At 49.1% G+C, this 24,566-nt stretch overlaps 1 protein-coding gene across 1 annotated transcript in view; it reads left to right on the top strand.

Moving 5' to 3' along the window:
• TET3 (tet methylcytosine dioxygenase 3) overlaps positions 1 to 20,966 on the top strand; it is a 100,143-nt gene extending 79,177 nt beyond the window's left edge. The window contains 7 exon segments of the mRNA XM_033124410.1: positions 4,083 to 4,176; positions 8,184 to 8,392; positions 9,558 to 9,708; positions 12,604 to 12,693; positions 13,180 to 13,317; positions 17,792 to 18,128; positions 18,800 to 20,966. Coding sequence (XP_032980301.1) covers positions 4,083 to 4,176; positions 8,184 to 8,392; positions 9,558 to 9,708; positions 12,604 to 12,693; positions 13,180 to 13,317; positions 17,792 to 18,128; positions 18,800 to 20,577 — 2,797 coding nt within the window. The 3' untranslated portion in view covers positions 20,578 to 20,966.
• Positions 20,967 to 24,566: the final 3,600 nt, after the last annotated feature.

The following is a 24,566-nucleotide window of genomic DNA, read 5'->3' as shown; positions in this document are numbered from 1 at the left end:
AGGAATCCTTGCACTGATCTGTGCAGATTGAGGGCTGTGGGGGAGTCCAAATATACAAGTTTGATCTGAGAGAGTTTTTCTGTGTGTTTGTTTCTTGGTCACAATTTTACAAGATTTCTAGATAGCTGTCTAAATAATTTTAGTGATAGGAGAGTGTGTTTTGAAACAAGGATTAAGAGATACTGATAAAGTTGAAATTTGTCCTTTTCTTCCCTCTCATTGCTTTAAAAATAACAGCCAAGTGTAGATTCTTCAGAAACTGATCCAAGGGAGGAATTCCTTTCCAGACCAGGAATACTCATGTTTTTCCTCAGCAACTGGTTTATTTTTATCTTGAGGACCTTGTAAATCATGTAACAGATTGCGGTTTCCATCTTTCTGTTGGCAGTTAGTAAGCTTCGAGGCAGATTTGTAGATTCCCTGTTAGAAGGAATGTAAGTTCTCATCATCGGCCCATCGGGGCCTGTTCAGGTTCACTCCTGCCTCCTTTTGACTTGATTCTAAGGAGTCTTCATTAGCTTCCTTGAGTTTTCGTATGATGAAATGTTCCAGGCTCATCTCAAACGCACACAAGACCCCACTGTTTACATTTTGTGTACAACATCATGTTTGTTTCCTGCTTTACTCTGATTCCATCACTGCTATTTTTAGCATATAGAAATCTCTTTAAATTCCTTTTGGAAACGAGGAGGGAAATGAACAATTGATGAATATCACCTGACTGGGGGTCTAGTTTGTGAATGGGTCAGGCTGTCTCTGCCCTAGACCTTCTCCTGGACCCTTTTTCTGCAGGACCACTGTACTGCCAGGAGCTGGCTGAGGCAGGGAGGGGAAGTGTGCTTCTGTTGGTGCTTTCACTTCCCTGTAAAGATTTGGAGAAGTGGGGGGAGTCAAAGCAAATTCTAAAATATTATTTCAATGTATTTCTGCATTCCACACTTCCTGGGTACCCACTCCTCGTTTCCATAGGTAATTGGAGTCAGTTATTCAAATCCGTATCTGAGAATGGTGTGCTACACAGTGCCACGTGGCCTCTATTGGAAGGGGCTTCTCTGCAGCCTAGGGGTTCATTAAATGTTTATTCTAGAAATGAAGAACCAACACTGTGCTAGCAAATCCTCAGAGTTTGGGGGAGCTGGTCTCATTGCTGTGTGATAGAGGTAACCCCGAAAAAAACAGCACTTTAGATCAGTGGTTCTGAAACTTGGGCGTGCTGCAGTCTCCTTAAGGGCTTGTGAGAATACACATCACAGGGTGCCACCCCCCAAGTTTCTGACCCAGCAGGTCTGGGGTGGGACCTTGGAGTCTGCGTTCCTCCCGAGTTCCCAGGTGGCCCTGGCCCCACCTGTAAGAACTAGTGGGTAAGATGATCAGGTTACCCCTCGAGAATAAGGTTTCAGCCTGTCCTTGCAGTCGTAGTTTAGGGTCTAAGAATTCATTTAAATTCTAAAAGGGCCTCTTAATAGTAGACCAGGAAGTGACATGTGCGAGAAAAAAGAACTAAATCCAGAGTTGGCTGGTTGTCTTTAAGCATTGAGACAGTTCTGGTTTAAAAAAAAAAAAAAAGTCTAGCTGGTCATTCAGTGCTTAGCCCTTTTATTTGCTCTCAAATATGAAATTGACTGCAGGCAGCATTTTTCTCAAGGGTGGGATGGTGCAGAAGGTCCTGGTCAGAAAGCCCGCGTCAGTGTCCTCAGCTCACCCTCCTGTGGGGAACATGATATCCTGTCCATTTTGGTGAGAGCAGTGTGGTCACCTCGGGCTGTTCTTCCCACAGCGACCCCAGCACCGAGTGCCCCGGCTCTGCACTCAGGGGCCGCTTCCTGATAAATGCTTGTTGAATTGAAAGCTTTCCAGGACCCAAACAAAAGCGGCACTATCTGGTCTTTTTCTTGAGCCAGAGCACGCTATATAAACTCCCCCGAGTCCCGTCTTCAAGCACGCTCTATAAGGGACTAACAGAGCCTTAAAATTTTCACGTGGTAATGATCAGAAACACTTTTCAACTCTTCACTGAGACCTGAGTGAACTAGAGAACTCAGAGAACCCTGAGATCAGCATTTTAAAAAATATTTTCTGTCTTTTCCAATCACAAAAATAAAACATGTCTGTAAGAGACCTTTTAAAAAAAGTTTAGAGTGAAGACAACTTTCTAGCAATTATCCTTCCCAGAAGAAACTTTTAATGAAATGATGCTTACCTTTCAATTTTTTTCAAAAAATTGAAGCGTTTACAGACATATACATATGGATATAAAGAAATTTTGAATGGAATCAATCATACTATGCCCACTGTTTGCAGCTGCTTTCACCCTTAAATTCTTCCATGTCAGTACGTGTAATTCTGTCAACTCCTTTTTGATGGCTACGTGGTTTGCCATTGACTGTGTGGAAATTTGTTATATGTATTATATTTTATTTAGCCAGCCCTATACTGGACACTTGTTTCTGATTTTTCTGTTGGTGATGCAAAATAAATCTAATTCCTAAATCTTGTACAGTTATTTCTGAGGCAGATATTTCTAGAAGTGGAGTGGATGAGATAGAACATATGGGTAACTATATAGTGTATGTAAACAATATGTATAATCACAATAGCTATGATAATATTACCTTCTATTAAATAGTTATGTTAAAATAATATGTGGTAATTGGGTTCATTGCAGAAATCTAAGGACAGTTTGATTTAGCCAGTCTGTTTAAATAGCATGCCATGTTAATCGACCACAGGAGAAAAACCATGCAATCGTCTATCTCCTTAGATGCTAAAAAAGTATACTTGATAAAAGTAATCGATTCTTGATTAAAAATCCTTAGAACAGGAAACCCTTAGTGGAACCCTTCAAAATGAGGAAGTCTCTGTCCCCATCCCAAAGTCAGCTAACTTTGTGCTTAGTTGTGAATAGTTGGGAACATTTCTGGTTCCCAACTATTCACAACTGGTAAATTCAGGAAATAAGCAAAGATGCTTGCTCGCACCTCAGAAGCACTGGCCAGTACAGAGAGATGCGAGACTGAAATAAAGACATAAAGAGTGGAAAAGGGGAGGTGGCAAATGACCACTATTTGCAGATGATGTAATATTGTACTTGAAACCAAAAAGCTATAAAAAATAGGACAATTCAGTAAGATGGCTGTTTACATTATTAAGACTAATTAATATTTATTGGGCTCTTCCCTCATGCCAGGAACTTCAAAGCACTTTAAATAATGCACTCCCTGTGGATTACCTCATTTGATCTTTTTCAAAGCCTAGGAGGTAGGAATTATTTTTATCTCCATTTTACAGATGAGGAAGCTGAGGCTTAGAGAAGTGCAGTCGTTGGACCACAGTCCTTCTAGCAAGAAAGTGGCTGGGCTGGCGCTCGAGCCCAGTCTGTCTGACCTCCAAGGCTGTACTTTAAGCATCGTGGCCCTCAGGTAGTTGTGTGGCCTTGGGCAGATCAGTTCAGCTCTGGGGCCCATAGTTGCGTCACCTCTGAATGTGCTGTGGTTAATTAGATGGTCTCAGAATCCCGGAGTGTGTGCACATGTGTGGGGGCCAAGGCAGGAGTCTGTGCGGGAGCCAGATGTGTTTACTGTCCGGGGGAATCTCGGAGCCAGTCTGTGCTTTGTAGGGTCACTCCCCCCAGCCTCAGCTGCCCTCATCATGTTCAAGTGTCAGCTGGGGATTGTTGAAAGAGAATAATAAGGGTTTCCCCATTTATTTTCTTTTGTGTATTGAATTTATAAATAGCTAACTCGGGGGGTGACTCGGCCAACAGCGCTGGATACAAATGACTGCATTTGGCCTTTGGTTTGAGTACCTTTCTGGAGGCTCAGAGGCAATAATCAGGAACATTCTGTTGGACTTCCCCCTCTGCCCTGGGACAGAGCTGGACCAGATGGACCAGAGGCCCTGGGAACCTGGAAGTGGCCACTGTGTCCCCAGAGGCTCTAAGCGCAGAATAAACATTCACATCTTTCTCTTTCTTCTCTGTTGCCCCCACAGTAACTAGAAACCCACTGGGGCTTGCCTTCTTGCTGTACGTTGCTCTCCTTTGGGCTCTGCTGTGCTAGTGATGCTTCTGTCTCCCTCTCCAGGTATGGAGAGAAGGGGAAAGCCATCCGGATCGAGAAGGTCATCTACACCGGGAAGGAGGGGAAGAGCTCACGTGGCTGTCCCATTGCAAAGTGGGTGAGTGTCTTGACCCCATGGCCAAAGCTGGGCCTCACTCTCCAGGGTTGGGGTGTGGAGGAAGCAGACATGTTTACTGCCCAGGGAATCTTGGAGCTGGCATCTGGTGCTTGGTTACAGTCATTTTCCCCCAGCTCTTTGTCCTCCTTTTATTTAAATGCCGGCACCTGGCATCCTGGGTTGACCTCCGAACTGCTCTAGTCGTTATTCTCAGCTCATACCGTCCCGTGGTTCAGAGCTTTTTGGAGAATTAAAGGGGGAGCTGGAGATGGTGTCTTACCCAAGACGGGCCCCACTGTGCCAACTCTTTGACTCCTCTGCCCCTCTGTGTACCTGGAGCTTCCGGCGTTTCTGTCTCCTGTCTGGAAGGGGCGAAGCTAGGCGGGTCAGGGACAGCCTGGCCCCCACCTTGCCTCTGAGCCGCTGTTTCCTGTAAGGTTCCCCGAGTGTCTCAGTAGGAAGATGTCAGTCACTCAGACACCAGTTTCACCCAAACAGTTTTCTGACCACAGAGGTGCTTCCAGTCCGCAAAGAGAGTTCTAGAACCACCACAGAAAGAGTGCTCAGGGGCAGCAGCGAGGTCATCAGGGGCTTTGAGCCCAGCACTATGCTGGGTGCTTGGTAGGGAGATATGCGGGGAAAAGCGAAGGCTCTGTCCCTATGTTCCAGCTGCTTATGATGCCGAGACACATGAAATCACAGCGACGTGAATAATCGAGGTTTAACTTTGAGAGGCCAACCTGGTACTGGAGACTTGGTTCAGGGACAGGAACATCAGGCTAGGTTTCCCGGAGGAGGTGGCCGTGCGTGGGGCTGTGCTTGCAGGGCCATATTAAGCGGGCTGAGGCGAGGGTAGCAGCATTCCTGGTGAGAGTCATATGCGCAAAGGCAGGAAGGCTGAGTGAACTCTCACGTGGCTCACTTGGCATGAGGGACGATAGTAAATGCCCTTTGTCAGCCTGTGTCCATCTGGGCACATGCCTGTTCCTATCTTGTATCTACTCCATGCCTTTGCACCTTTGTACTTAATGAACATAAAAGGTGTCCGAACTTGAACTACCCCATGTCTGTTTGTAGCAATTTTCAGGCACTATTGCAGAATTATATACAACAAAAGAATCTGGAACTACGTAGAGCATTCACAGGTATGAAGAAGCATGTTGTCCCCACCCTCATGGGAGATGGTCATTTCAGTGAGAGGCTATGTCTGTCTAGGGCTGTTGGGAGGGTGGGGTGTTACCCCCTCAGAGGACCCATCACGGAAGTGACATCTGCCCCTTTCTTCAGCTAATTCATGCAGTGCAGGAATTCCAAAGTCTTGGGCAGGAAACTAAAGATCCTTAGGGCACAGGTAGAGCTAGGGACTGTTCCAGGTTCAGAAATAGCACTTGAAGGAAAGAAAACAGCTGGCTATTTTCAGTGGATGGCACTGAAGAAGAGAATATACATTGCCAGCCCTTCGATACCCATGATCAAGCGGTAACACCTGGCCAGGACATGTGTGTCCCTACCGAGGGCTGGTGACCTGGGCAGGAAGGAGAGAGGCACCCAGGTAAAGTGTGAGGACAGTTCCTGGGGCTGTGAGAGGAGAGTAGAATGATGGAGCGGGAGGAACTGGTCCTCAGTGTGTCCTCTGGGGTCTGGACAGAGCCCAGAACGGAGCACAGGGAGCACTGTGAACTTGAGGTTTTGTCCAAAGGGTGGAGCAGCTCATGGGTGACATCCCCAAGCCCTGGTGGGTGACACTAGCTTTGAAAGAGAAGTCCAGATGGCAGGGAATGCATAGTGACAGCGTTCCCAGAGGTAGGGAAATTCCTGTATCTGATGAGTGAAGATAAAAGGTCAGAAGAAAGAAATTGGGTTTTTTTACGAGAAGAACAAATGGTGGTAGATTATAGAGCTCTTACAGTGTCAAGAAAATGGCAGTTGTGTGTGTGTGTGTGTGTGTGTGTGTGGTGTGTTTTCTAACCATCTCCAATAGTGGGATGGACTTCTCTTGTTTTTTTGTCTACACAGCCACCAAACACCCTATGTGTTTTGGTTGGTAGGGCTCATCTAAAGAGTACCCCCTCCTTAGAAGTTGGAAAGAGGCAGGTATTCCCTTCCCTGCCCCCCTGAGGAAGTCACTAGCAAACAACAGGAAGGAAAGATTACTCTTGGTAGCAGAGTGAGTGGTGTCAAGAGCCCAGGACAGTGGTATGGGGCCACAGCAAGTGGAACGTGCCTTTTGTGGCTCTCCCCGTCCTACCTGGTCCCATGTCTAGAGCCTGGGCTTTCTTTTCCAACCAGGTTCGTGTCCCTGTTTGTAGCCTGAACCCCTAACCAGAACCTTCAGCTAAAAGCAGTGTGCCTGACAAGTTCTAGAGCTGACTGGCCAGGGTCTTGGGAACCAAGTTGAGACGTATCATGGGTGCTCAGCAAATGTATGTTAAGAAAGCAGTGGGATGACCCAGAGAGCCACTGGTAATCGCTGATTTTTAAGGTGGCCTAGACAAAGTGTGAAAGTCACCAAGCAGGGGAGTAAAAGAGTGACCCACGTAGCATTCTGAAGGCTCAGAATAAACGGGGGCATGCTAGAAAATGAAAAACGGGCTTTTGGTAGAAAAACTGTAGAGATGTTGCGTGGGCCAGTCTGTAAACGTAACAGGTCAGAAGGCAGGTATGTGAAGGCCCATCGGGGGCAGGAGACTTACTGGGGACCCCCGGGGAGTGGAACTAAGTACCAAGGGTGGGAATTACAGGAGGATAGATTTGTGGTTCTGTTGGGTGCTGAGTTGCTCTCAGTGCAGTGTTGTAGGAATTCCTGCCCAGGATCTAGGTGAGATGTTTGTGATTCTGTGATGGCTTGTGACCCATGTGTGTTGCCAGGCTCGGGTGCTGCTGTATTCGTGCGTCTCGTTGCCTTTGATGCTGGCACTCTGTGCATACCGTCCTGGGTTCCTTCATAGAGTGTGGGTAGGGAGTGCCTCTTTATTATTTTCTTGAGGTGTACCCATAGGCTGGTGAAAGTGCAGCCACAGCGAGCTTCTGCTTGTGCCTAGTGACGTGTGTGTGTTTGCCACTTGGGAAACCAAAAGGATGTGGCTCAGTCACAGCTTGACAGGTCAGGTGTCTCCCTGCATGCTCCGAACACATGTCCCATGCGTGCAATAAGACAGTGAGCTGCCCTGGACACTGAGCCGAGGTGGACGATAGTGCCTCAGCGATCCTAGTTACACAGAGCACTGTCTTACCAGTACCTGCAGGTCTGTGCTGCTGTCCTGAGGTGCCGAGCTCAGTGTGTGGGAAGCCAGGCAATCTTACCGGGAGTTCTAACATGCGTGTGTGTGTTCAGGTGTCACAGATCCCAAAAAACAATTTAAAAATAATGATATAATTGATGCTTCCATGGGGGGAGTGGAGGCCACCATTTTCGCCATGGCTCCAAGCAGGAACTCGTGACCTAGAGATGAGTAAATAACGCTGGTCTGAACATGGCAGTACAGGTATCTGAATCCCAGCTCTCAGTTCCCTTAAGTGTATATCCAGGAATGGAATTGCCCAGTCATGTGGTAATTGGATGGTTAGCTTTTTGAGGAACTGCCAAAAACTGTTTTTCGCAGCACCAAGGTCTTTGCTTTCTAACTGAAAACATACAGATAGGCAGTATTTTCTCCCCAAATGTTTTAGGACAACATGAAAGTCTCTGAATATATTTTGGCTTAGAATTTTATCTCTGTATTTTCACTCTTAAGTCTACATAAATCACCAATAACTTAGATTGTGTAACAGTCATTTCTTATTTTCTTCTTTAAAAAAATAGCTTTTGTGTTTTTCATTCCCTAATTACAATGGTCTCGTAACCTATGTGGTAGCTGTCACCCAGGTGTGACACCCCAGGACACTGCCCTAAAGACCTGCATGCTCAGGGCTGGTCGGCAGAGGTGAGGGGTGTGGCACCCTGTGCAGAGGAGTGTGTTTGCTGGTCCCGTGGCTAACGGCACCTGTCCCGCCCCGCACCCCTGCAGGTGATCCGCAGGCACACGCTGGAGGAGAAGCTGCTGTGCCTCGTGCGGCAGCGGGCGGGCCACCACTGCCAGAATGCCGTGATCGTCATCCTTATCCTGGCCTGGGAGGGCATCCCCCGCAGCCTGGGAGACACACTCTACCAGGAGCTCACTGATACCCTCCGGAAGTACGGGAACCCCACCAGCCGGAGATGTGGCCTCAACGATGAGTATGTAGCCAGGGCCCCGGGCAGCAGATGCAGGGGACTCTGGGAAATCACTCGCCCCCAGACCCAGGGCCCTGTTTGTCCTACAGTTAGATCTGGGGTAGAAAAAATGCTTACCCACGGATCCCGACCCGGGTTCTGGTCCTGGCTGGGGAGCGTCTGTGAACTTGGCTCAGGGTTGCTCTTGTGCCCTGATCGACTCTGAGGCTCTACTGACGCTAGTAAGTGTGAAAGTGTGTGAGTGCCCCACTAACATAAGGCAAAAAAACTACCCTCACAGGGTTTTCCTCCATTTTTAAAAGTCAAGCTGTTTTTACTTAGAGTAAAATTCCTCCTTTGAGGTATACAGTTAGAAGAGTTTTGACAAATGTTCACAATCATGTACCACTACCACCGTAATCCAGATACAGACCAGTTCCATCATCCAAAAGTTTTCCCTCGTGTCCCTTAATAGGCAGGCCCTTCCCCCACCCCAGCAACCACCAATCCCGTTTCCCGTCCCTTTGCAAGAATGTCATATAAACAGACCCACACCGTGTATAGGCTTTTGAGTCTGCTTCTTCCCCTGAGCACAGTGTTTCCGAACGTCTTCTGCGGATGTGCGACGGTAGCCCGGCCCTCTTCACTGCCGGGCAGTAGTATTCCACTGCCCGGACGTACCACTGTCTGTCCGTTCCCCAGTTGAGGAGCATTTGCGTCGTGTCTGGATTTTAGTAAGAGTTGAACTGTTATGGCAGTGTTTATTGGTTTCCAGGCTTGTCAGCTCCTGGGCCTTCAGGAAGCAGGTGTGTTCAGACCCCGTGGTTCACTTCATTCCCTTGTCTGTGTGGTCTATGTTGGAGCTGGTCAAGATATTAGAGTTAAGGCAAAATATAAAACTTCCTGGTTTTTTTTTGACGAGATTCTTCCCACTTGAACAACCCACGTGCACTTCCCAAACAACAGACTCAGACCTCCAGGCCCAGGAGTGGGAACAGAACGGGGTGCTCAGAGCTGGCTCTCTACTCAAGGAAACTTAGGAGAGGCGTTGAGGGTGGGGAAGGATGTGGTCCTTATCACTGGGAAGCCAGTGGATGCCAGGCCTCAGCAGGACTTCCCCCTGAGGGAGGAGGGAAGATTCCAGAACAAAAAAGTGTAGTGTGTGCCTGACACGTGATGTGTGTTGCAGCCGGACCTGCGCTTGCCAAGGCAAAGACCCCAACACCTGCGGTGCCTCCTTCTCCTTTGGTTGTTCCTGGAGCATGTACTTCAACGGCTGCAAATATGCTCGGAGCAAGACGCCTCGAAAGTTCCGCCTTGCCGGGGACAACCCCAAAGAGGTGAGGAGCTCTCACGGAGCCGCCATACCCTCCCAACTCGCCCTGTCCCACCTGCTTTCTTTCGTTGTCCAGCGGGGAGGTGAGGTTAACATGACTCAGATGTACAGAAAACGGAAGTTGTTTTCTGTGCTTATCTTGCTGTGAAATAATGTGTGAAGAGGTGCAATGAGTGAAAAATTAGGCTTACCAATTACAGGTGCGTCAGACTCTTCCAGTTTAAAACAGTCTCTTTAAGGTAAATATTCGAATTTCTTATCAGAATTTGACCCTTTTAAAGGGTAATTTCTGTCCTCCATTCTTCCCAAGACATCTTTCTGGGAGGTGTAGCAGGAAGAGGCCTGTGGTCCTGGATCATTCTCTGGGCCAGTGCTGGGCTTCCCGAGGCGTCCCTCATTCTGTCTGGCTGCTGAGCAGACCTCTCTGTGCAGTTGTCCAGTTGTCTCCTCCCTGGGAGCCTGGCCTGGTCCTCAGGCACTGAGCTGGCAGTCACGTGGCATGGCCTGCAGGCCTGAGGCTTCCTCTGCACTCTACTCACCAGAGGGCTGGCCTCCTTCTCAACCCATTGACAACAGGACAGGGGCCTCTGGTTTTCACTGTCGGCTCCTCTCAGGCTGTAGGTACCAGAAGCATCAGGTTAGCTCACCTCCCCCTCTGCCACCGTCCCTCCGCTGTCTGCGTGGTGAAGGCCATCTTGAGAGGTTCCAAATGCAAAGAAGGCTCAGGCCTAGCTGGGCTCTCTGTCACTTCCCCTCCAGCCTCTATGCCTCTCTCCTGCCTAAGCTCCTATGAGGGTGGGCTTCTGGGTCCCTCTGCTGGAATCTAGGCAACATCTCAATGCCAGCCCCTACCTCCCAAAGCTCCTTGAACCAGAAGAGATTCCCCCTTTTCCCTGGGGCAGGGACTGCCCTGGGGCACATTTGTTCTATACCACATAGAAACTTCTAGTTCAGATTTCCAAACTTTGCTATTCATAAGTCAAAGGAAGCACATTCAAATTTAGAACGTTTTTTTATCCGCAAAGCCTGGCTTTAGACTGTTGCGTGAACTAGTCTAATGGTTTGATTTGACGCTAGACTTTTTTTTTTTTTTTTTTAATTTATTGGGGTGACAATTGTTATTAAAATTACATAGATTTCAGGTGTGCAATTCTATATCACATCATCTGTAAATTACATTGTGTGTTCACCACCCAGAGTCAGTTCTCCTTCCATCACCGTATATTTGATCCCCCTTACCCTCAACTCCCACCCCCAACCCCTTTACCCTCTGGTAACCGCTAAATTACGTTCCCCAGATTAATCTTCAAAACCCCGTGGCCATCCTGTGGTCACCGACTGCCCTTCAATCCCTTCACCCGCCCCCCCGCCCCCGCCCATCTAGCAACCCTCAGTTTTTCCTCTTTGTCTCCAACACTGTTTCTGGTTAGTTCATTCACTTATTCTTTTCTTTAGAATCCGCAAATAAGTGAGATCATAGACTTTTATTTACGACAGCATCCGCCCTCCCCAGAAGCAGCAAATGCATTTGCTTCAATGAGTGCAGGAGCCCCAAAGAGGTGAATGCAGAAACTAGGAATGAAAATGCGTTGATTTAATTTCTCACTGGTATTTCCCGTTCCATCAGCTGCCGTTCCCTGTATCCGTACTAAGTGCTGGGTGCTCTGCCCAGCACCTCTCAGTTAATTTCATGACACCCTGATGATCTCGGCACCATTACCCCTCACTTTCTAGGTGAGGCACGTGACTTGCCCAGGGCCCTGTGGCAGTAATGGCGAAGTCAGGGTTTCAGCCTAGGCCTGTTTTCCCAGAGTTCACGAGCTCACCTCCATACTGGGCTGGCTTTGGGCCCACTGTGCTAGTGGCAGCATATGGATGGCAGCCTGAGAGGTGCCGTCAGGGGTGGCTGGCAACTCTGCCAGTCCCATTCGATGGACAGCTGAGCCGTTGGTCTCGTTCTTCCATTTCTAATTCTGTGAAGTTGGTTCTTTTTCTCTCCCCGCTTTCTCCTGCTTTCTTTCTGAAAGCTCTTCATGCCTTTTCCAAAAACTCTTCAAGGCCTGCTAGGAGCTTCCATAGTCCTACTCGCTACCCTCAGAGGACCAGAGTTCGGCTGTGGACACCTGAAACTTTCCACCAAGTGTAGTTGGGGGGCTGCTGCTTCGTCTAGGGCAGCGCTGTCCATTGGAACTTTCTGTGATGATGGCAATGTTGTCTGCTGTCCAGGGCAGGAGCCACATGGAGCTACTGGGCATTTGAAACGTGGCTAGTGCAGTAGAGGGACTGGATTTGAATTGTATTTCATTTTAATTAAAATTAATTTATATTTCAATAGCCACACGTGGCTTGCGACTAACACGTGAGATGGTGTGTGTAGAGAACAAAGCTTTGAAATCTGGGTACCTGGCTCAGGACAGGCTGTGGGCCTGGCTGGCAATGGAATTCCTAGCATAGCCTTGATCACCCATCTCGGCCTTTATTTACCTGTTTGTAACATGGGAAGAAGGAGCCTCATTGATTGCTCATGCTTTTACATGCTACCATACCGCACCTCTAAGCCAGGGTGTGGAGGACTCGAAAGCAGGAACCGTTTTTATGTGTGCTGAGCGGCACTGGGAGAGCCTAGAAGGGCAGTCGCTTGGCAGTCGGGATGACCGGGCCTTCAGGCAGGGGCTTTTCCTGGTGAGCTTCAGTGTCTCCAGTTTTCAGACAGACACGGCACCATACCCCTCACAGAGGGAACACAGTGAAAACTACCTGGTGGTACCTTACTTTCTACCTTCCCAATGGCAGGTCGTTCTGGAATGGCGGTAGGTAGCTTCTGGAGTGGTGGCTGATTTCCAGTGTTCATTTTGCCAGGCAGGCTGCTCTGGATATGTGACTGCTCCTCTCTCCACAGGAAGAAGTGCTCCGAAAGAGTTTCCAAGACCTGGCTACCGAAGTTGCGCCCCTGTACAAGCGGCTGGCCCCCCAGGCCTACCAGAACCAGGTACTGGCTCCTGGGCCATTCTCTACCCACATGTCATCCCCATCCCTCTCCAGGCTCCCTGAAGTATGGAATCGGGGAGTGGGCTCCTCTATCTCCTTAAGCCCAGCCAGAGATGGAGCAGTGATACAGTTCTTTGATAAGATCCATTTTTCACACCACGCCGCTGACTGAGTCCCAGACCACCTCTCCTCCATCCCTGGTCTGCATTCCCGGCCACCGCCTCTGGTCTGGTTTCTACTGCCGAGGCTTGAGTGCCTGTCCCTTGCCAGCCTTGCCTCTCCCAGATGAGGCTAGGGGGGCCTGAGATAACCCAGGAGGAACTGGTTCCTACAGACGCCTCAGCCAGAAAACCTCCCTCCTCTGGCCCAAAGGCAAGGCACCTGTAATCCTTAACTTCCCTCCTCCAAGACCTGGCCTCCCCAGGTGCAGAATCAGGGCCACTCACCTCAGGAGCCACATGAGCAACTCTCCTTGCCATCCACACAGGTGACCAATGAGGAAATAGCGATCGATTGCCGCCTGGGGCTGAAGGAAGGGCGGCCCTTCTCGGGGGTCACGGCCTGCATGGACTTCTGTGCCCACGCCCACAAGGACCAGCATAACCTCTACAACGGCTGCACAGTGGTAAGGACGCCTGTGTCCTGTCACAGCCCCACCCACGGGACCATCCTGGGAGGGGGCCAATGGGTCTGTGCAGTCAGGCGGGCTCGAATAGGGAGGGACTAAGAGACAGATCTCAGCATCAGGGACTGTCCTCCATCCTGCCTACTCCTGCCCGCCTCTCTGAGAAAACTCGCCAGATGTGTGCACAGGCCTGGACTTGTTTCTGTGGTTAGGTAGATGTTGCAGCCTCTTGGACACCTGGAGCCCCCAGTTATCTAAAGCATAGCTCCAGGTCTCTGTGAACACTTGGATTGAAACCCAAACAATCTCTCGATTCATTCATTGAGAAAATGTTTACTGTGCCCAGGTATGGCTCTAGATGCTGAGGGATAAAATGGACAAAGGTCTGCCCAAGTGTGTCATATACTGTGGGATACACAGGGAAGGCTGGGAGGAAAAGACGAAGGAGGGTAAGGGATGAAGTGATAGGGGATATTTCAGATGAAATATTTAATCTAGTGGTCAGAGAGGCCTCTCCGAGGAGCGCACCTGAGCTGAGACGTGAATGAAGTGAGATAAGGGACTGCTCGTCCGGGGATGGAGTGCGCCAGGCAGAAGGACCAGCACAGGCAGAGGCTTGGGAATGGGAGTTAGAGGGACGGGCAGGGACCAGGTTGCAGGGAGCCCAGGAGGCCGGGCAGGGCTGTGGGTTGTGTTGTAAGTGTGATGGCAAATCCTGGGAGGGTTCTTCAGCTGGGAATGGTAAGGTCTCATTTATAAAGTTAGACATGCTCCTTGCTCCTGCAGATGGAGAATAAAGTACGTGAGGTGGGGGTAAGGGAGGGTGGGAGAGAATCAGAGGAAGGAGGCCAGGTAGGAGGCTGGGACAGTTGTCCAGGCCAGAGCCAACAGGGCTTGGGCAGGAATGAGGGTGGGGGCTGGGGGGTAATTGGACAGATTTTGAATGAGTTTGAAAGTACAGCTGAGAGTATTTGCTGATGGACGGGATGTAGGATGAGAAAGAGGGAAGACTTGAGAACCACTCTAAAGTTGTTTGCTTGAGTAACTGGGCAAGTGTTGGTGTTATTTACTGAGATGTAGGATAAAGGGGGAGGACCAGGTGGGGGTTAAAAATCAAGACTTCTGTTTTGAGATGCCTGCTAAATGGCCAGGTGGCGATGTGGAAAGGGAAGGGAGAGGGAGGTTCTGGAAAAATGGACTGGGGACTGGAGAGCATGTAGTTCGTTGTTAGAGCCATGAGGCTGGATGTGGTCACCCGGAGAGAGTGTAGATGGAGAAGACAGGAGGTTCGTGCTTGGGTGGGGACACCCTCGAAGGCGTGAGGCCAGCTCTCTCCTCTGCTTTCTACCTGGGTCCTGGGCAGCCAGGGCTCCCGGGGGGCTGTGGAAGAGGCAGGGACACTGGCACAATTCATCTAAAAAGGGGCTCCCAGAGTCTGGTGTAGCTTGTGTCCCCACGGAGACTGCTGGCCCAACCCTAGGATTTCATTTCTCCACTTTGTCTTCTTTCTCCATGTCCAAGGCTGAGAAGCAAGACGGGGCAGGCTCCTGCCTACACTGTGTTGTGAGGGTTGCTAGCTGAAATAGAGAGAAAGGGCAGCCCTCCGGGATTAGGAGAGAGGCAGAGAAGGAGAATGGGGCACCGGGAGATAGGAGCACAGGGAGGTTATTTGGATCCCAGAGCTTCTAGAGTTTGGAGAGAAAAAAAGTAATTTTTTTCCAAAATGAATAGTATTTTTTTACTAAGTAAATAAGTATTCTTTGTAAAAATGTTTAAAATAATATAAGAAAGTATAAATAAAGTAAAAATTGCCTGAAATCTCAGCGAGATAACCAGTGTTAGCGTTCTGATGACCGTCCGTGTAGACACCTGAGTGGATGCGTGTGTGTGCACGTACAGGTATGTAAGCTTCACACAAATGAGATCACATTTGTGTACGTGCTGTTCCATGACCTGCTGTTCTTAACTCAAGGATACATGGTGGGCAGCTTTCTGTGTCCGCGGCTGTAGGTTTACTTCATGTTCTAAGGCTGTATGTATGGTTTATTTGGCCATTCCCCTCTTGTAGAACAGTTAGTGCTTTCAGACTTGGCCCTCTGTAAACCACAGGCAGGGGCCACGCTCACACACCTGTGCACTGGTGTGTACTCTCCTTGAGGTTCCAGGCTGAGGACAATTTCAGGCTTAGCATGCTTATTTTCTGGCTTACTTGGCAACACAGTGTCTTGTCAACCTTTTTAGTCTTTACCTGCCTGAGTGGCAAACGGACGACCTCATTTTAATTTGTTTCTTTTATTACTAGAGAGGTTGAATATCTTTTCCTGTTGTTTTTTTTTTTTTTTTGCTCATGTTAATATCATCTTTGTGACTATCCTATTTGTGTCCTTATTACTGTTATTTTTTTGGCCATATCTATTGATGTTTTTGAGGTATCTCTGTATGGCAGGGAGAGAGACACAGCTTCTGTTGTCTCTCATCTTTTGCCTTTTACTTCTCTCTGTTGTTTTAATGACACTGAGTTTTAGAGAATGGTAGGACCCAGAAAGTATACAGGGGTCTGGTCAGAGCAGAGTAAGTCACACAAACTCTGGGAAGAAATACACTTGGTGTAGTGCCTGACACCCAAGGCAAAACTATAGATGAAAGTATGAATACAGTTGACTCCATAAAAACATTCAGTAATAAAACACCATAATCAAAATTGAAAAGCCAATACAAACTGGAAAACTTTATTTGTAATAAGTGACAAAGGGCATGATACAAAGATTATATAAATGATAACAAATGAATAATCTAGTATAAAAATGGGCAAAAGGCATAAAACTCACGTTAGAGAGTTGTGTTAAAATATACCCGGGATTTTTTTTTTTTTTTAATCAGGTAGGATAAGACAGGAAGACTCAGAAATGATTGTCCAGACTCAGAAATGAAGGAAGAAGTTTATATTCACAGAGCTCTAGAAATAGGCGATGCAGCAAGCCACGTGGGGAAGTCCCAGGGTCCGTTAGGAAGCAGGAATGAGAGGAGAGCCTGGCCCAGAGCCTTTATTGGGGGATTTCATGGGAAGGAATGGGTGAGGCAGGGTAGGTAAACTGAGTAAGCTTAGAATTGGATAGTTTGAATAATATCTGTGGGCTCTGGGCTATAGGAGTGCTCCCTACTTGTCCATACCTGGCCCTGGAGTGATTTAGGGCAGTGGGAATCTTGGTGTGTGAGAGGTTGATAAAGAGGATGATTGCGGGGGTGGGCCCTGGATTGGTTAGTTTGTATATCAAAGGTGTGCTCACAGGGGAATGAATCATTTGCTATCTCTAGTAATTAGCTAGCCCTGGGAGAGGCAGTCCCACTAGAAGTAAGGCCCCAAATGCCAGAGTATCAAGAATACACAAAATAAGAAAATAGTCAATACAAGAGTGGAGAGTAAACTTGAAGAAAAAAAAAATCAAACTTCGTTAGTAATCAGAGACATGCAAACCAACGAGATAAATTTTGATAATAATGAGCAAAAAGTTCTAAAGAAATTGATGGCAAAATTATTGGCAAAAGTATAGGAAAATTAAAACTCACATTCTTCCAGTATGAGTGAAACACTGATGATAATCGTTTGGGAAGGTAATTTAGCAGCATGTGGTTCTGCTTCACAGTGTTTATTCTAAGGAATGAAGTATCTTTAACAATTTAGCCAAAAGGATAAAAGTATTGTTTATGACAGGGAAAAATTGGTGATGAGATATTAGTTAAATAAATTAATGCATTGATACAGCAGAATCGGCTCTTAAATCATATTGAAGGCAAATATTTAATGCATAAGAAAATATACTATGTTTTAAAAAATGAAGTTATTCTAAAACTGCATGCAGAACATGATCCTATTTAATTAGCAAAAAGTGAGTCTGTACGTGTGTCATTGACCAGAATGTTTACAGTGATTATTTCTGAGTGGTAGCATTATGGAGGTAATCTTTATTTCCTTTTTGCTGGCCTAAATTTTCTACAACCAGCACATGCAGTTTTTAATATAAAGGAAAAGTATTTTAAGAGCCAAAGGAGGCCGAGTGTTCAGGGCAAAAAGGATACTGGTGGGCGTTCTGAGGCTCTGCTGGGTGATCTAGTGCCGTGGCAGTAATGCTGGGCTGGGGGGCTTCCCAGCCCTGACCCAGCCCCTGGTCAGCCCTGCGACCTGGGCCAGTCGTCTCATCCCCTGTCAGCCTTATTAAGATCGCATGAGACAGTGTGAATGGATATGCTTTGAAAGCTGCAGGGCAGACTAAATGGTGGTGATACTGTTCCTCTATGAACCAAGATGGACATGCTGTCAGACACTCTTAAGTAATAGGGAGCAGAGGGACCACGCAGATGGCTGGTGTTGGGGCTGTGTGGGGAAGGGGTCACCTGTGAGGGATGCTCAGCTCCTCCTCCCAGCACTGGGCTCCCCCAACCCCATGCCCGTCCCTCCCTCTCTCTTCTGGGGCAGGTCTGTACCCTGACCAAGGAAGACAATCGCTGCGTGGGCAAGATTCCCGAGGACGAGCAGCTGCACGTGCTCCCCCTGTACAAGATGGCCACCACGGATGAGTTTGGCAGTGAAGAGAACCAGAATGCCAAGGTGGGCAGCGGGGCCATCCAGGTGCTCACTGCCTTCCCCCGCGAGGTCCGGCGCCTGCCAGAACCCGCCAAGTCCTGCCGCCAGCGGCAGCTGGAAGCTAGGAAGGCGGCAGCCGAGAAGAAGAAGATTCAGAAGGAGAAGCTAAGCACCCCAGAGAAGATCAAGCAGGAGGCCCTGGAGCTGGCTGGCATCTCCACTGACCCAGGTGTGTGGGACGCGGGCGCCCACCAGGGTGGCGTTGGTGCTGTTGGGTGGGGGCCCTGGACGGCTCCCTCACTGCCTCCTTCCTGCCTCGAGATAGAACTCCATGCAGAAAAGTCCTGGGGCCCCTCTCAGCCATCTGGACCATCCCATTACCTTAATTTTGTCCGTCAGTGTAATAGCTGCAGCAGCCCCAGGACACCAAACCTAGTAGGAGGCACCTGGGGAGCAAAGGCAAGGAGGTCGTCTTACCTTCCCAAGAGGAGCTGGGTTACCCCTCCAGCTTGCCCACTTCTCTGAGAGTCTGCGGAGGGTGCCATGGCTTCAGGCACGTGGGCTGCAGTGGGGATGGCAGAGTGGGCCAGCTCGCCCTTCTGCTGGCCCTTGGCCCTGCCCTGGCCAGCACGAAGAGAGTGCTTCCCGGAGGACTAGTGGCGTTCACGAGGGTGGGGAGGAGGCCTGACACGGGCCGTGGGCTGTGTGAGCCACTTCTCCCAGGGCTTCCGCAGGTGTGGGAGGCTGTGCCCAGAGCGAGTCCAGCCTCGCTTATCATGCATGTCCTGCAGAGGAAGCCTCTGCGGGGAAGAGGGAGGCTTTGTCCCCAGTCCTGCCCGGGGCCTTGGCCAGTTGTGCTTCTCCCTGCTCCTTCTACGTCTTACCTCCTGTTCTCCCCAGGCCTGTCTCTGAAGGGCGGGTTGTCCCAGCAGAGCCTGAAGCCCTCCCTCAAGGTGGAACCACAGAACCACTTCAGCTCCTTCAAGTACGGCAGCAACGCGGTGGTGGAGAGCTACTCGGTGCTGGGCAACTGCCGGCCTTCGGACCCGTACAGCATGAACAGCGTGTACTCGTACCACTCCTACTATGCACAGCCCAGCCTGACCTCTGTCAATGGCTTCCACTCCAAGTTCGCTCTTCCATCGTTCAGCTACTATGGCTTTCCATCCAGCAACCCTGTCTTCCCCTCTCAGTTCCTGGGGCCTGGCACCTGGGGGCACACAGGCAGCGGTGGCAGTTTCGAGAAGAAGCCAGACATCCACGCTCTGCACAACAGCCTGAGCCCAGCCTACGGTGGTGCTGAGTTTGCCGAGCTGCCTGGCCAGGCTGTTCCCACAGATACCCACCACCCCACTCCTCACCACCAGCAGCCTGCTTATCCAGGCCCCAAGGAGTATCTGCTCCCCAAGGCCCCCCAGATCCACCCAGTGTCCAGGGACCCCTCTCCCTTTGCACAGAGCTCCAACTGCTACAACAGGTCCATCAAGCAAGAGCCAGTAGACCCACTGGTCCAGGCCGAATCCATACCCAGAGACCCTGGTAAGATGGGCAAAATGCCTTTGCCCGAGGCATCTCAGAATGGGGGACCCAATCACCTATGGGGACAGTACTCAGGAGGCTCAAGCATGTCCCCCAAGAGGACTAACAGTGTGGGTAGCAGCTGGGGTGTGTTCCCTCCGGGGGAAAGCCCTGCCATCATCCCCGATAAGCTCGGTTCTTTTGGGGCTGGCTGCCTGACCCCTTCCCACTTCCCAGATGGCCAGTGGGGGCTGTTCCCTAGTGACGGGCAGCAGTCAGCCCCCCAGCCTGGAGGACGGCTGCGAGGCAAACCGTGGAGCCCCTGCAAGTTTGGAAACAACACCTCGGCCTTGGCTGGGCCCAGCCTGACTGAGAAGCCGTGGGGGGTGGGGGCAGGGGATTTTACCTCTGCCCTGAAAGGTGGTCCTGGGTTCCAAGACAAGTTGTGGAGCCCCCTGAAAGGGGAGGAGGGACGGATTCCAACCCCGGGGGCCAGCCAGCTGGACAAAGCCTGGCAGTCCTTCAGCATGCCCCTGGGCTCCAGCGAGAAGCTGTTTGGGGCCCTGAAGTCCGAGGAGAAGCTGTGGGATCCCTTCAGCCTGGAGGAAGGGATGGCTGAGGAGCCCGCCAACAAGGGGGCAGTGAAGGAGGAGAAGGGCGCCGTGGACGAGGAGGAAGAAGAGCTGTGGTCTGACAGTGAACACAACTTCCTGGACGAGAACATCGGCGGCGTGGCCGTGGCGCCCGCTCACGGCTCCATCCTCATCGAGTGTGCCCGACGGGAGCTGCATGCCACCACGCCCCTCAAGAAACCCAACCGCTGCCACCCCACCCGCATCTCGCTGGTCTTCTACCAGCACAAGAACCTCAACCAGCCCAACCACGGGCTGGCCCTCTGGGAGGCCAAGATGAAGCAGCTGGCGGAGAGGGCACGGGCGCGGCAGGAAGAGGCCGCCCGGCTGGGCCTGGGCCAGCAGGAGGCCAAGCTCTATGGGAAGAAGCGTAAGTGGGGCGGCGCAGTGGTCAACGAGCCCCAACATAAGGAGAAGAAGGGGATTGTCCCCACCCGGCAGGCGCTGGCTATGCCCACAGACTCAGCGGTCACCGTGTCCTCCTACGCCTACACAAAGGTCACTGGTCCCTACAGCCGCTGGATCTAGGTGCCAGGGTGCCAGCGTACCTCAGCGTCGGGCCCGGCCCGAGCTGCCTCTGTGGTGCTTTTGCCCTCACACCTGGGGGCGGGTTGGGGGTGCAGAAGTCTTTTTATCTATATATACATATATAGATATGCATATATATGTATTTATGGTCCAAACCTCAGAACTGACCCGCCCCTCCCTTCCCCCCACTTCCCCAGCACTTTGAAGAAGAAGCTACGGCTGTCGGGTGATTTTTTTCGTGATCTTAATATTTATATCTCCACATTGGCTTTTTTCCCCCCCTTGTTTGGGGGGCTTTTATTTTCTCTTGTTTTTAAAACTCTATCCTTGTATATCACAATAATGGAAAGAAAGTTTATAGTGTCCTTTCACAAAGGAGTAGTTTTAAATTCCATTTAAAATGTGTATTTATTGGATTTTTAAAAAGCGACAATAGTAATGGTAAAGGATGGGCAGGAAAAGCCAGAAGCGCTGATTCCTGGCCCGTCTTGCTGGGCCCAGCGAGCCTGGCCCCCTTGGGAGCTGACGCGGTTCTCTCAGCCATCCGCCCCTCATGAGCCAAGTGCAGATTGTAAGTGCACCCAGTCCATCCCTCCGGACAGATACGCCTTCCCTTCAGGGGAGGGAGTCCTCAGGACAGCTTCTTTCTGTCCTCTCCGGTAGGATGGGAGAATCTGTAGAAAGACATCTGGGGTCCATTTGCCAGGCACCGCTTGGAGTCGGCGGGGAGGGGGACAGATTCACCCCAGGCCAGACACCTGAGAGGCTGATGTAGATTTTCCCAGCAACCAGGTTGGAAGTAGACAGCTTCAAGCTTGCTAGTCTCCACACTGAATCCTCTCTGTCCGTTATTTATCAAGTCACATGATGTCGTGGTTCCCTAGGCAGCACCTCGTGATGGAGCAGGAGTTGAGAGGCTCTTAGGGGGCCTTTTCCACCAAGTCGACAGGCCAGTGAATACTGGGCTGAAGGGATTTGTCTTAGTGGCAGTTTTTCTAAAAAATGCCCCCAAGTCCATGCTGATACCGAAAAAGGGCTACTGTATCTAAAAACAAGAAGTTGAACCCAAGCTGTGAAAAGCCAGCGTTGCCCTGTGTGCAGCGCTTGCAGAGCCTGGTGCTGTAGTATTATGCTGGGACTTCCTTGACTCTCGGGCAGGTCGCATCCTGCGGGAGCTCAGCACACCAGTGTAACAGCAGTTAACACATCTCTCCTTATTCCTGGATTTTCACTTTGGAGAATGGTGCATGCTTCACACCCGAGCCCAGCCCTCCATGCTATCGTGTGGGGACTGGGCCTCCACTTAACAATTTTAAAATTCAAGAGTCAAACTTTTTCAGCAGGTAGCTATGATTTTCCTCTCTAATTGGTGCCATTTCTCTATTCAGTCAGTTTCTCCTTTCCTTCCTCCCCTCTCCATCCACTTTAACACACCTGTTTGAAAATACTGGTGCATTTGTTCAGTTCTTTGAAACGAGAATGTGGTGCTTAATTTTCACAATGTTGAGAGAGGTTGGGCCTGACAGGTGGAAGCAACATTCATCCACAGCAAGTCACACTTCTTAAAGAGGTGGTTTTTCCTGTGGTATTAGCCGCAGTTACATCAAGGTGGTTGTGGTGACTGGGAGGCTTCGTAGGACACGCAGAGGGGAATATGGCCACGCAGTGAATGACAGCCACGCCCTGAGATAAACGTCAGATATTTATTGAGCAGTTTTATTCAGATGTGGGTCTTCGTAAAACGAGTTTAACAATCAGATGACGATGCTAAAGGCAAGTTCCTGAGCTTCCAGGTGCCTTGTGTAAGAGCTGAGAACCGACCCGCTGGGTGTTTGCTGTAACTGTTCCAGAAGCCCTGGCGGAGAGTCGCTGTAAAATGTCCTGAGCATTTATGTGGTCTGGTTTTAACTGTAAATAGTGAAAGATTTTTTTAAGCACTTTTGCCTAGATTTAAACAGCAACTTGAAAAATAAAAAGTATGTTTTAACATGTAATTGTGGGAGAAATTGTAAATAGTAGCTGAATATTTAACGTGCTTTGTCTATCCTTCACTTTTACCATATTCTGTAAAGTTGCATTTATTTTACAGGACAAAAATGAAATATTATTGCTTTTGAAATAAATACCCAAGAGCTTATCAGGATTTAGAATTATTCAGAACTCAGATTTATAGGAAAACCTCTGACCTTCAGTTTGACAAGCTAAAGGAAGCAGAGTCTTTAATGAGCATGCTAATTTTCTAGTTTTGAGGAAAAGTTGGGTCCTTTAAATGCTATTTTGCTTATCGCATCAGTACTTTTATGCAGGTCTCATTTGACTCCGTGCTTAGGTAGATACGGGGGTGCCTTGAAAACTTCATTTTAAATGATCTTAAGCAAGAAATACAATATTTTACGAAACATTTGGAGAATGTGACCGTCTGTATGACCCGGGAAAGCCCCAGGTTGGCTGTTGGTTTGGAAGGTCCCGAGTGTAACCCAGGTGATTCTGATACTTGGCATGTGTGAATCTTCCTGATGTATGTTAAATATACTCTTCCCCTTGTCACCCTTTGGTAGCAAAGCCATTAGCTGAAAAGAGAATCCAATACAAGCTCAAAGCATGTGATGTCTGTCCCCCCAGCTCAAACAGCCTTTGGTGCATAAATTTCTAGATTAGCGAACAGGCTGCTGAGAGGTGAGCCACGAGGCAGTCTCCATTGGACGTTCCCGTCCCCTCAGAATGGTGTTTCCGAAATTAGACGGTGCTGTTGCCATGCTCAAGCCCATGCTGATTTGTACACACTACATGTATAACCTACCTCAAATCTCAGTCATTAAAATTAGCATGCTTTAGACGTGTATTTAAAAAGTAACTATGCACAGCTCTTTATCCCCCCTTGCTGCTGAAGGTTTCTTAAAGAGAAAAATCAAATTTTTATTTTTTACTGGCACTATCATTTTTTAAGTCCTAAAGATGATTAACAGACATTTTTATCATGAGAAGAAAAATAAAGCCATTGCAACTAAAGAACCTAACAGCATGACCAAGTTTTAAGAGTAATATTATAGCAACGGAAAATGGAGTCTTACCGTCATCTCCCCAGTGTGCCCTGTTCCAATACCATCCACGTGCAGCGCAAACATTTGGTTCCTCTGGTTTGGTTTGGTTTTCCCTGCCTTTTGTGTGCAAGGGACGTGCTTGCAAAGTTCTGTGCTAAGAGATTTTTAAAGTAAAAATCGCTTCGTGGCAGGTTCTCACAAAATAACTGGTGCTAGCTCAAGAAACCATTATCTAACCATCAGAAATCTTGACTAAAGGTCTTTCATGGATCCTGAGGATTTTTGTTGTCGTTTTTGTTGTTGTTTGGTTTGTTTTTTGGCAGGGCCTAAGTTTCCCACACGCTCGCTTTGTGGGTACTGCTTTATCTTCTCACTGAGATGACAGTGGTGTACATGGAACGAGATCATACTGTCCCCCATCTTAGTCCTTCCACCAGCCCCTTTTGGATACTGTAGTGTGCAGAGCAAGGGATGTTTAAAGTGCTAAAGCAAAAAGAAAGAAGTAGCAGAGCTCAATTGCTTTGTACCAAAACAGCAATAGGTGTGTGAGGACAGTTGACGATGAATAGTTGGTAACCTGATTTCACTGAGAGAAATCCAGCTCGACGTAGTGACGTTTGCCAGATCTCAAACCAAGGCAATGCTGGTGGAAAACGAAAATGACATCCCTGACGTGCCTCAACCAGTCTCTTTCCTTTTGTTACTGAAGTGTGTGTTATGGCCTAGGAAGCATTTTTATGAATTGAAATCGTCTAAATAAAATGGTGCTATGGTGTTTCCATGTGACTGTCCCTGATCCTGTCCTGCTGAGGTGCTATCAAGGTTCTGAAACCACAACCAACCAAAAACAAGGTGGGCTCCAGTCTCTCTTGGCTTCCCCTCCCCTCTTTTGGTGCTGTCTCCTTAGACCTCTGTTTACCGCGTGCTATAACCTGCTCTGAGCAGTTT

The sequence above is a fragment of the Rhinolophus ferrumequinum genome, chromosome 13 (assembly GCF_004115265.2).
Source record: "Rhinolophus ferrumequinum isolate MPI-CBG mRhiFer1 chromosome 13, mRhiFer1_v1.p, whole genome shotgun sequence".
Lineage (NCBI taxonomy): Eukaryota > Metazoa > Chordata > Mammalia > Chiroptera > Rhinolophidae > Rhinolophus > Rhinolophus ferrumequinum.
Note: the sequence above shows the minus strand (reverse complement) of the source record. Positions and strands in the feature narration are given on the sequence as shown.